This window comes from Strigops habroptila, chromosome 18, assembly GCF_004027225.2.
Source record: "Strigops habroptila isolate Jane chromosome 18, bStrHab1.2.pri, whole genome shotgun sequence".
Lineage (NCBI taxonomy): Eukaryota > Metazoa > Chordata > Aves > Psittaciformes > Psittacidae > Strigops > Strigops habroptila.
The window spans coordinates 335,338-347,637 of NC_044294.2; the positions used below are offsets into that span (position 1 = coordinate 335,338).

Here is a 12,300-nt window from a genome sequence, read left to right on the forward strand (position 1 = left end):
TGCCCCAGGCCTCGCATGCGCACACATGAGCGCTTTCTGGGCTGATAATTGCTTCCAAAGCGGAAGGCTTTCTCCTCACCTCCCATTAGCAACTGCACATCCCTCTCCATTGCCAACTGCCTGAGAAGATGAGTGTTCCTTCACTGCCATGAGGGCAGTGGAAAGAGCAGTCGTTTTTCAGTGCAGTCGGTTTGCTGGCGCTGCTCCTGGGTGGCTTGTGTAAGTGAAGGAGGGTTTTACTCATCGCTCTGCTGATTTCCTTCTGATGCTCAAAACCACCTTCCCCACCCCTCCAGCCCCACGGCCCTGAGCTAAGGACATCCCACCAAGCCTCCCCCCTCCCAGCCCTGCTCTCTGGTCCCACAGCACTGGTCCTGTGCCACAGGACCCCACCAGCTCGGCTGCTTTGGTCGCACAGGACCCCTGTTTGGTTCAGTTCTGCACAGCAATGCATGCTGCAAACCCCCTTGAGCTACTCTGCAGGCTGCTGAACCAGGTACAGCCCCTGTCTGCTGGAGGTGAATTAATGCAGTTTTAATAGGACATAATGGTTACAGGAAGCAGGAGGGACCCTTCTGGCTGTTGCATAAGCTCAGCTTTACCTAATGAGCCTCTAACTGCTGCTCTGCCCCCCTGCAGGGCTGTGCTCCCCGTCCCTCCCCTGGGAGCAGGGGGGGAATTTTCCCCTCATTCCTCACGCCAGCGGGATCCTGCCCCGGGGCCGGGCAGGGGGGAACGTGCTGCAGCGCCGGGGGAGTGGGTGCAGAGGGTTCTCCTCGGGGTGCCTGTGGCACCGGGCTGCAAGGCTGGAGCATCCCTGGTGCCTCGGGACCGGCCCAACGCTGTCCTGGGAGCAGGGACCCAGCTGTGTTTGGCTTCTGTGAGCAGACACAGCCGCGTCCCAGCACCCAGAGCAGCCCCAGTGGGAGAGCAGCGCTCCTCCTGCAGCCTCAGCAGGAAAACATCACCACTTCTCGGGCACCCTGTGCAGCGCCTCAGCACCCTCACAGGGAAGAACTTCTGCCTTATCTCCAACCTGAACCTCCCTTGTTTCAGTTTGAACCCATCACCCCTTGTCCTATCGCTTCAGTCCCTGATGAAGGTCCCTCTCCAGCATCCTTGTAGCCCCCTTCAGACACTGAAGCTGCTCTGAGGTCTCCACGCAGCTTCTCTTCTCCAGGCCGAACAGCCCCAGTGGTCTCAACACTTCATCTGTTTGCTCAGAGCCCTGCTCCTGCCTGGGGCTGGGCAATCCGAGCAGCTCCATTGCTCTGAATCAACACTGAACCGTCTCTGCAGCCACACAAAGTTTATGGCTTGAATTAAGAGCTACTAAACCTCTGAGCACTGTTCTTGGCAAGGGAGAAAGATCAACCCCTGCTGCTTCGGGGGCTGACAGAGCAGAGGGACAACCGCTGGGAGCAGCAGCGGGGACACAGCAGAGACGTGTGTCTGTGGTGTGGGCTCCCGCCGGTGGGGCTGGGGAAGGACCCTTCAGTACTGGCCCCAGCGGGAAGGGAGGAGCTGCGCCACACACCTGGAACACCTCAGCACAAGGAGCATCACTGCATCCCGCAGCATTTTGGCCTCAGGAGGAGCTATTAAGCAGAGAATTCGGATCTATTGCAGAAAGGCTCTGGGGGAGGTGATGTTCAGAGGAAAGAAATGAAAGAACCGCTGAGCTGAAGAGCTGAGCTGGCATTTTTCTGTCCTCAGGAAACAACTTCCATAATAACAGCATTAGTGTTAACAGCAGCCCAAAGCAAATCCTGGTGAAAGCTTGTAGATGTGTGAAATCCCCAGGCCGGTGGGAGCTCCCTCGTGTCAGCAATATCCTTGTCTGGAGACGGATGCAAGCGGGAGCGGCGCACGCAGAGTAATCCCCCCTGATCAAAGCACTGCAATAACAGCAGATGCCGTGCCCAGAAAACAATGAAACTTTGAGGGTGTCAAGAGCCGCAGCTCCTCTGGCAGGGTTGGGAGCTCTGACTTCAAAGACTTCAGTGTTAGTTGCCAAGAGAAGAGGAAGGAGCAGAGATGCCAGCGCTGGGCAGGGTGAGAGGAGCACCCGGGGAGGGAGTGGGGGCAGCTCTGAAGGGACCCCACAATGGTGCAGAATCTTAACAGAAACTCCAGTTTCTGTCCTTTGAGCTGCAGCTCCTCCAAAACAGCACATACAAGAGTGCAGAGGGGGGGTGAGTGCTGGGGAGGGTTTAGGGGCCCAGAAAAGGGACATACAAGGGGCAAGGGGCAGCGCTGTGAAGTGGAGGGTATGGCAGAGCCAGGTCTGGGGTTTGAGGAGGGCTGAGGGAAGTGGGGACAAGCTGAGCACAGCTGTGGCCCAATGTGCTCATCCTCAATCTCAGCATCAGCATCGCCCCCAGGCAGCAATGGCCGTGGCTGGGGGGACCCCAAGGGATGCTGCCAGGCTGAGCACCCCTTGGACCCGGCTGCGCAGGGCTCGGCTGCACCGCAGGCAGGGTGGACGGGAGCCCCTGCAGTCCCCAAAGCCACAGAACTGCCTCATAGACCCCTGAGCTCACTGACACCTGCAGCAGCACCGAGCTGGGGTTAAATCCTGCCATTAACAGCAGATCCTGCTGCCAGAGGAATCTTCTCCATCTTCTCCAGCTGCCGGCAACGCTCTGCAGGGAGGAATTTAGCTCCAAGCCCATGGAGCCCCAGGCCTGAGCCCTCCTCTCCGCAACAAAGCTCCAAGCAAACATTCCTGCTCAATCTGGTTTTGCTTATTCTGCATTTGCATTAGAGAGTGCCAAGGACCATCAGCGAGCTGCTGCCAGCCTGTGGCCCTCCTGGCATGTCTGGGATCAGCCCAAACTCCAGTGTCCTCCCACTTCTGCTGCCAAGCCCTGGGTACAGTCCTTTGTTGCCTCCCAATTCATGCGTGATGAGTGAGACCTCAGCCAGATGTTACGTGGGCAGAAATACCTATTTGAAGTTAAAAGCCTGTGATTATCCTTGCCAGCCAGCCATTAAGGAAGTATTAAATGGAGAAATTACCCCCCCCCTTCATGTTTCAATACAATAGCATCTTTATAATACACTTGTTTAAGTTGCCTACTCTTCCTTTTAGCTCCCCTGTTTCTAATACTACACGCAGAATTGCTTCACCTCATCCATAGCTCCTGTGAGCTGGAAAAGTGTCAAGGAGAAGGGGGAAAAAAGCCAATATCCTTGAGAATTAGACAAGAGGGAAAAATTAGGCAGAAGATCTCCCATTCTCTTGTCTACTGTTAATAGAACTTCTCAATTTACTTTTCCAGATTGCCTTCCAAAGAGAATTCTTTTTCAAGAGGAGAGATGGAAGGGATCAGTACTCACAGAGGCTCCTCTTTACAGAGATGAAACAGTTGGCAATGAAAGAGTTGCAGCACAAGAAGCTGCACTCACAATGAAAGCAGCAACTTCACTGGAGCAGTCACATTTAGCATATTTCCCACTAACCCTTCATTATGGGAAGAGATAACACTACTCTGTACAGAGAGAACTCCTGCCACTGCCCAGACACTGCACCCGGGGTCAGGGCATGGGGCCACCAGCCGTGTCCTGCTGCGCCACAGCCCCTCATGCACAGCCCTGGAATGGGGGGACAGGGGAAGGGGCTGGTCCTTGCCCCAGAGCAACCCCCATCGGGCTCTGGGAAATGAGGTTTTAACAACCTCCTGTGGCAGAGAGGGTCCGGCCGCCCCCGACGGCTAAACTGGAACACGGAGGAGCCTCTGCCTCCAGGGACCCTGAAGTCAGCCCAAGAGCTGAATGAGCTCCCTAACAAGCAGCCATGCTCAGGTACCCCAGGTCCTACCACCCTCCACAACCCCCAGGGAAAGGGGAAGGGAAAAGCACCACCCAGGATAAAGGCAGCCGGAGCACTCGCGCACAGTGGCTCATCTGCAGGATGCTCATGGCTGGTGAAGGGGAAACCAAGAGAACAACTTGTCTTCAAAGCAGCAACACTTGACTTTTCCTATAGGTGTTGCATTGGTGATGGGACACAGATAAAGGTGTGGGAGCAGGGGCTGGATGTTCGCTGGATGTTGCCCCAGGACCCCTGGAGGGTCCTGAAACAGTCCAGAAAGTCTTCCCGTCCTAGAGGAAAGAAACCTTCCCTCTGTGCAGCCACCGGTGGGACACGCACCCACTGACCCTCGCAGGGAGTTCATGCAGGGACTGACTGCTCCTGCACAGCACCGCCCCGAGCACACGGTGCGGGGGGAGGACACGGGCACGGCTGGGGGTTCCCGGCTCGCTCTGGGAGCAGGATCATTTACTCCCACACGTAACTACTGCCCGCGCTTGTCCGGCTCAGGCAGCGACAGGAGCGCGTTACACGCGGTGATCACACGCCGGCGGGACCCGCACCCGCTCCTTCCCTCCCTGCTTCCCCTCCGCGGAGCCGCGGCGCTCCCGGGCGCAGAGGTTACTGCAGCGCTCACCCCGCAGCGCCCTCCTCCTTCCCGGGCCGGGGCTCCGCCCGCGCGCCCCGCTCCGCCCCCTCCGCTCCCACCGACCCGCGCAGCCCTCGCAGTCCCAGCATTGCCATTGGCCGCTGCACCAGTCAACCCGCCCCGCTCAGTCCCCCTCTCCACTGCCATTGGCTGCCGCACCCGCCAATCCGCCCCGGCCCGCCCTGCCATTGGCAGCCGCTCCCCCTTTCCGCCGCGCCGCTCAATCCGCCCAGGCCCGCCCTCGCCGCCGCTCCCACGGGCCGGCACGGCCATTGGCCGCCCCACCCCTGCCGTTGGCCGGCACCGCCTCCCAGAGCCCCGGCGCTGCCATTGGCCGTCGGGCCCGTCAATCCGCGCCGGTCCCGCCTCCCCGGCGCTGCCATTGGCCTCCTCTCGCCCCCGTACTTACAAGCACCAGACGCCGAGCGCGGAGCCCCCCCGCGGAGCACGCGTGGTCCGGACGCCCCGGGGACCCCAGCTCGGATGCAGCGGCGCTCCCTTCAGTCCCGGCTCTCCGGCTGCCTCCCCCGGCTCGGCTCTTCCAAAGAAAACCACCTGGGCCTTATCTTGCAAATATCTTTATTCCAAGTCGCGGATTAGTTCTCAATAGTTTTATTATGTACAGAAATAGAACTTTAGATAAAAAACCCCAACGAAGTCGACACAAATCAATTAAAATCTGTAGAAAGCCAATGCGGACACTGCTCTTTTAGGTTTCTCTAAATGATATAAAAATAAAATCTGATCGTTACAGTTTTGATTTAAAGTTCACAAGTGGCGTTTTCACTGCCTCACTCCAAGCACATCCCGGATGAGCACTGTAACAAGGTGAGAGGGACAACGGTGACAACCCGGCTTAGGCGACGGTTACGGTGATGAACTTAGTGTCAGTGTTTGCTCACCTCACCCTGGCTACTTCAAACATGAGGCTGGAGGGGGGAAAGCTGCCCCAAGCAGGTATGGCTCAGGAAGAGCACTGCAGGCTGGAAAACACCTCGTAACATCAGCAGCACCCTGGAAGCAACAGGTTTTAATGTCGTTGATACCCAACTGTGCCAGTTCAGTTCACCCCCAGGCAGAGCCTGTTCCAAGCCTGTGCAAAGGGCAGATCAGTGTTTGCAGGGTTAATTCTCACCACTCTAAAGCTTCTTCCCAGCACCAATAAATCAAGTTGTCCAGAGTAACTGAAGCACCAAGTTCTCCAAGAGCAAGGAAAGCAGGAGAGGCCCAGGAAAACCACTGCAGTATCTTCTATCAAGAGCAATGAACAGCATCTTCACTCATCAGCCACACCTGGACCAGAAGTCAACAAATCCTCTATTCTAATTCTCCACTGATCATCCCACATGCTTTTTTTCTACGCTAAAAGCAGACCCCCTGTTATCAAATGTGATACAGGAAAACAATCCCAAAATTAAAAGGATTTGAGGGCATCGTTACAATTACAATTTCCAAACTCAAACTGTAGGAAAGGAGAACCCAATCGGTATTTTTTCTATGCTGCATTGCTTCCATGCTGCTTGAGCATCACCTGGATCTTAACTCCACATGGTAACTACTGTAGTTCATAGTTACCCCTCTGAATTTCAGTACAGTCACAGGGAAAAGGGGGGGTTTCAATTCCAAGCACATCCTTCATGCAGTAAGAATAATGCATAAACCCCAAAGCTCTGAAATCTGAGCCAGAGATGGCCAAAAGCAGCTCTCTGCAGCTCTTCTTCCAACTTCAAAACTGAAGTCATCAATGACATGTCAAATCTGAGGTGTTCTGGGATTTCTCCCTTACAAAAGGGAAATAGCTGAAGGAACCAAGTAGCAAATCACTTATTCACGCAGCTTCAGGTGAACAGAGATGAATTCTGTGATGTTTGGTATTTATTCCAACCTCATACCTGCTTGGATACCAGCCACACAACATCCTTCAGGTCCAAACATATCCCACTGGTGCTGCTTTCTTAGTGTGACTGCAACAACAATTAAACATTTGAAGTTAGGAACAGAAATAAGGAGTGTTTGCCTTCCACCAGGGACCTCCCCTTCCAGACCCCACATGTGAAATGTTAGTTTGCTAACAGATGAACAAAAGTGCAGATGCACAGAGGTATTAATACTGGCTTTTGGTAAAGAACACAGCGATTTGTAGCCTTAGATTTCCATCAGTAAAAGAGAATTCTCCTTACAAGTACCAGAATGAGCATATTGGATACAAGAAATAACAAAGAATCCTTCACTTCAATCCATCTTCAGAAAGCAGAATCCATTGCAGCAAAGCTCCTCTAAGGTTAACTAAAGGACTAGGGGCTGTGTGTGTCCTAAATTCAAACATCAACCTCAATATGTACCTTGCAGCTTTAATTATTGATCAGGATGAGGCCTTTCATTGCCCTGAAAGCAAAGAGGTTTGGTGCACAAGCAGCTAGCACCCTTTGGAACAGTACGGGGTAAAGGTATGTATTTAAATAAGGATAAACCAAAGGGCTCGTAGTGCACCAGAGCTCCCCTGAATCCCCCAGTGTGCTAGACTGAAATATCGAGACACCAAAGCACCACATTAACACTCAAGCAGTACATTACATGCAAAACTGGGATCTTCAAAGGCCTTTTGCACAGTAAACATCATCAGCTAACAAACTCTGAGGCTTTTGCACAAGTCCGAGGCAATGGAGACCCACAAGAAGAGCACATACCTCTGGAAACTTTAAATCAAAACTGCAAGAATTAGGTTCTGAGCCCCATAAATATTTCCTTCAAAATAGGTTTTGCTTTTTCAAAGTGCAAAAAATCCAACTTAATAGTCACCACTTCCCAACAGACGGCAGACAAGGCATTTTTGGAATGGACTGAACCCAAAGGAGTCTGTCTCTCAAGTGTTACTTAAAAGGAATGCAATTATACCACCCTTACCCTTGATGATACTCAAAAGATTTTGTCTGGGTATCAAAATGGGACACAGGTATATTCCAACTGGGATCAAAGTGCTAAAATCCCACTTCTCTCCCCACTTCAGCAGAGCACATGCAGCTGCCACTGCTCGTTTTGAAGAGCCATGAGTGCTGAGGGTCACACACGCTGCCAGGTCTGCCAAGGCGCTAGAAGAGATCGACCCCCTCGAAGCAGGTTTCTTGGAGTCTCCGGAGCACTCTCTGCCGGTGCTCTGCTGTGAAGCAGTACCCTATCGCTTCTTCTGTTTCCTGGATCCGCTTCTGGAACCTGCATCCATCCCGTGCCATCTCTTCCCAGGGTCCTTTACGATCCTCCTCGCTGCTTATGTAATACTCAGTAACTTTCTCCAGGAAGGTCACCTGGAAAAGACCAGTAGTAAAGCATGAGCCACGCACTCGTGCAGAAGGAGCTCAGTGTTTATTTGCACATGCTTTTATATCTGAACAGAAGTTATTCAATGCCTAAAATAGCCAAGAGCCTCTGACAGGCTGCCTAGGCCGGAGCATGTGTCACCTCAGCTTTAAGAACAACCAGTTGCTGACTTCCAAAGTGGAGTTTAACTACTACAGAGTTCCTAAACTAGCCTCAGAGGCCTCCCCGGGCTGGTGGCAGATCACAGCATGTTCCCTGTTCCACAACAGCCCTGCCACCAGCACCTGGGCTATGACCTTCCACAGGCACCGTGCGGGCAGGTCACCCAGCAGGACGTGCCAAGACACTTCTGCCTACAGAGAAACCCTCCTGCCAACACTCAGAAAGCAAGGGAGGAACCGCTGTTCTGTGAAGCAACCAAGCATGTGAGTCAGCTCCAGCACCGGGGTAAGGAATCACACCAGGTCACACAGAAGGAAGCAACACTCATCACCGTGTGACTGGAACAACCCCATCTCCTCAGAGCTGGTGTCACATCCCAGAGGGTTTCAGTTCAGGCAGGAACGTGGAATCACGGTGATGGCGTTTTAAAACAGGTATCAAAACCCTTCCCTCCTCACTAGGTTTAAGAGCTATTCAGCTATTTTAAGCAAGCAAATGTATAGGCTCAGGATCGACACTTGACGGTGGTTAGACTGTACTAAGGATTTAAGTCTTCCTGTTATCAAGTGCTAAGCAAAAGCCAGACCACTCCAGGCTCCCTCTGAATTCCGTGCTGCTTTTCACTTAGCTACCAAACTGCAAGGCAAACCGGGGAGCTCTCAGCATCCATCAGTCTCAGCCTAGGACTGATTCCCGAAGAGAAGCCAAGCACTGTCCTTACAGGTGGCTCCACGGGATGTGCTGCAGGGCAGCTAGTTCTGGAAGGTCAGGAAAACACAGGGAGGTAAAACCCACTTGCTGCTCTATTCCTATGTTTGATTAACACAGGAGCCTAGGCTCATACCCGCTTCATGCTAACAGAGAGGAGCGTGGTGAGATTGCTTTTTGTGGCAAAGCCATCCTCCAACACGAAGATAACAGTTATGGAAGAGAAGACCTCCAGGAATAATCAGCAGTTGAGGATACAGAGCCACAAGAGACTGTGTGGAAGCCTCCAGAAGTCATCTGAACCTAGAGCAGTGATGCCAAAGGAGTGCAGTCACCTCGGAGAGCAGGGGCATCAGAGCCCACGTCCTGCGGTGGCATGGCACTGGTGACCCTTCAGCAGAACAAAATGCTCCCGGCTTTGGTGACTTTGCTGCTGTGTGACTGTAAGCTGCCAGATGGGAAACGGGACGAATGACCTGAAGATTTCCTGGGAACACATCGGGCCCTGCTTGGCAACCTCAGCTCCGATTGCAGATAGGTGTAACGATGTGCTTCCAAGCACAGGGAGCTGTTACATCAGCCTGTCCCCCTGCGAGTTTCCACCTTACAGCCTTTTTACATCAGTCTGAGGCACCCCTGGGCACAATTACTGGATGCTGACACGTCACGTTAAATCCTGCATCTAGGTCATGGTTCTTTCACCCGGATTACACAGAATCAAACCACACAGCAACCAAAGCATCACTCCTGTGGAGCCTGCACCCCGACAGGCAGCAAGCCTCGAGGGGCAGGCGGAGCTTACAGCAGGGCTCCTCAGGGCTGCCCGGGTTCAGGTACAAAGAACCCTCCTGCAGGAACTGTTGGAGTCGTTTCCATTTAGCTTAAACCACAACAGTTTGTCCTGTGGGATCCATGAAGTCTGTAAGCACCAGCTGCCCCAGCAAGGACAGCTAGGAAGTGACCTCCAAGCCAGGCTCTCAATTACAGGAGCAAACGAACCTCTTTGCTGTAAGAACACTAAAGCAAACATGACAGTTACACCCCCGTGTGCTACCCCAGGACTTGCGATTGCAAGCTCTTCCTCATCCTAATGTTTGAAGTATCAGGCAAGATACACCTGAAAAGCCACCCAGTCCATCTGCAGCATCACAGAACTCAGGAGACAAGCAATTAGGTTATTCCTATTCACCTGAGCCCTGGCACATGTATTAAAAGGGTTTTTTTAATGCACAAACTCTTCAGCACCACATTAATCCTCCAGTTTGTGCTCAAAAGCCCAGCTCCAGATTATACTGGAATGACTGCTGCATTTCAAGTCTTTTAAATGAAACCAGGAGGAGTATTACACTTTGTATTCAAACTTCAGTGTATTATTGTGTTAACCCCCAACAGAAGAGCTGTTCTTACTCCCAAAGATGTCTGTAACTCAAGCAGGCTTGTCCCAACTCCTGAAACTTTAACCCTGGATTACACTATGTGCATGCAAAGGTCCTAAAATACTTTATCAGTGTTATTCACTGATAAGACTTTTTCAGTGTTATTTTCCAAAGGAAAAACTTACATCATAGATCTCAACTGTTGCCCTGAGGATGGAAACTACACAACAGAGACTGACACCACCAACCCAGCACGAAAACCACCTCTTCAGAGCAAAACGTAACTTCAAGTCTAAAAAAGGAACGTGAGGAAGCGCCCCACGTCACCGAGTTGTGAAACTCCCGTCACGTGTAGAGGATGAGGCACGCTCATTCCAGCCAAATGATTCGCCCATGAGCTCATGGGGGTACGGCCGAGGCTGAAACCGTGGCACAAGCCCCCTCACCCCCCCCCCCGCAACGGGGGCTGCTGTTGGGGGTTTTCAGCATCACCAAAACACAAACCCAGAAGCAAAGTTTGTACCTTTTTCCGCTTGGAACTTGGACATTTCTCAGCAGCAAGAATGCCGTGCAGCACCCTGACCCCACAGTCACGCTCCTCCAGCTGCCCCCGACACTTAGTTAAGGGACTGAACTCAGCAGGGACCAAACTCGGCCTCTCTGCTCCTTTTGAGCCAGGCGTCCCTTTTTTCTCTGCTGTCTGAAAGGCTGCCTTGAAGTTTAAAGGATTATATGGATCATCTGAGGTACAGAACGAGTTCCAAAGTTTCAAGTTTTCTGCCTCATCCACACTGCTACAGTCCCACTCCTCCTCCTCAGAACTAGGCTGAGGAGAGCCCGAGGACTCCTCTACCCACGAAGAATCATCATCTTCCTCCTCCTCCGCATCCGACATGTCCCTTGCCAGATCGCAGGACGATGTCTGAATGGTGGCTGTGAAGTTCTGAGGGTTGTAAGGGTCCAAACTGTAGAAGGAATTCCAGAGGTGAAGCCTCTCCCCGTCCTGGCTACCGGCGTCTGAGTCCGAGGGGAGCTCCTCTTCACTATCGAACCCATCGTCATCATCATCCCCGTCTTCCTCATCATCCGCACTCTCCTCCCCACTGGAAACTCCCCCTAGGATATAGTCTATTAACTTATTAGCACAGGCGGGTCTGACCGACACTGGAAGGTTTCGCTCTATTTCCGAGTCCTCGCCCTCCTCTTCAGCCAACGCTTCCCCCTCAAGTGTCCCCTTCTCGGCTGCGCCCCGTTCCCCCTCCTGCTCCACGGGACCACCACCACCTCCGGGTCGTCTCCCCGCGTCGCTCGGCTCCTGGGGCCGCTTCAAGGCCCCAGCATCGCAGCGCTGCTCCCGCAGTGCCCCTACCTCCTCTCGCCAACCGCCCTTGTGCTGCTGCTGCTCCTCCTCCAGGCTGTGGTAGCCGTGGTCCGGCTCCGGCACGGCCAGGCCACCGCTCGCCAAGCGCCACCGCTGGAGAAAGGCCAAGCGCTTGCTGCGGAGGAACTCGGCCTCGGGCAGCGCGCCCCGGCGGAGCCCGGCCTCGGCGGGGCCCTCGGCCCGCAGCGGCTGCGGCAGATGGTTCTCTCTAGGGCCGCCGCCCGGGCCCTGCTCCGGGCCCAGCACGTACAAGTCCACTCGCGGCACGGAGAGGGACAGCAGGCGGCTCCGCACCAGCCCGCTCCCCCACAGCCCCGGCGGGGCCTCCGCGCCGCCCTCCCGCTCCTTCTCCGGGGGCTCCTCCGGCCACGGCAGCGTCTCCTCGGCCCAGTCCGGCGAGGCCGGCTCGGACAGCAGTAGCAGCGGCGGCGGGGGGGGACCCTTGGCGGGCGGCTGCCCGGCGGCGGGGCAGAGCGCGCTGCTCAGCGCGGGGCCGGGCAGCAGCCGCTGCAGCAAAGCGGGCAGCGGGGACAGGAGCTGCGACATGAGCCGCAGCCAGGAGAAGGGCGGGCTCGCCTGGGGCGAGGCTCCGGCGGGGGCCGCGCTGGGCCCGGCCAGCTTGGGCCAGGCCGCGGCGAAGCCCAGCCGGGCCCACCCCAGGCCGGCGCGTTCCCGGCCGCTCTGCTCCATGCGCGGGCAGCGGGTGCCGCTCAGCGCTGCGGCGGTGCGTGCGGAGCGGCGCTCCGGGCAGGGGCGGGGGCTGCGCGCGGCTCCGCTCGGCTGCTCGGCTCCATCCTGCTGCGGGCGATCGCACAAAATGGCGGCGCGGGCCCGAGCGCGGCGCCTTCACCCCCCCCGGCCGGCGCCAGCCCCTCACCGCGCACGCGCCTGC

General features: G+C 54.9%; 1 protein-coding gene across 1 annotated transcript; it reads right to left on the minus strand.

Moving 5' to 3' along the window:
- Positions 1–5,028: 5,028 nt before the first annotated feature.
- On the minus strand, positions 5,029–12,247 carry PPP1R15B (protein phosphatase 1 regulatory subunit 15B). Its single transcript, XM_030473254.2, has 2 exons — positions 10,551–12,247; positions 5,029–7,768 (listed from the first exon to the last, which is right to left on the minus strand). The coding sequence occupies exons 1-2, from the start codon at positions 12,096–12,098 to the stop codon at positions 7,556–7,558; spliced, it is 1,761 nt and encodes a 586-aa protein (XP_030329114.1). The 5' UTR covers positions 12,099–12,247; the 3' UTR covers positions 5,029–7,555.
- Between the last annotated feature and the right edge of the window lie 53 nt (positions 12,248–12,300).

Bases quoted from the DNA above. Each gene is read 5' to 3' on its own strand.
- PPP1R15B (XM_030473254.2), bottom strand. From the start codon at position 12,098: ATGGAGCAGAGCGGCCGGGAACGCGCCGGCCTGGGGTGGGCCCGGCTG. The intron at 7,769-10,550 runs GTACAAACTTTG...GGTCTTTTCCAG, and splicing joins CAAGTTCCAAGCGGAAAAAG to GTGACCTTCCTGGAGAAAGT.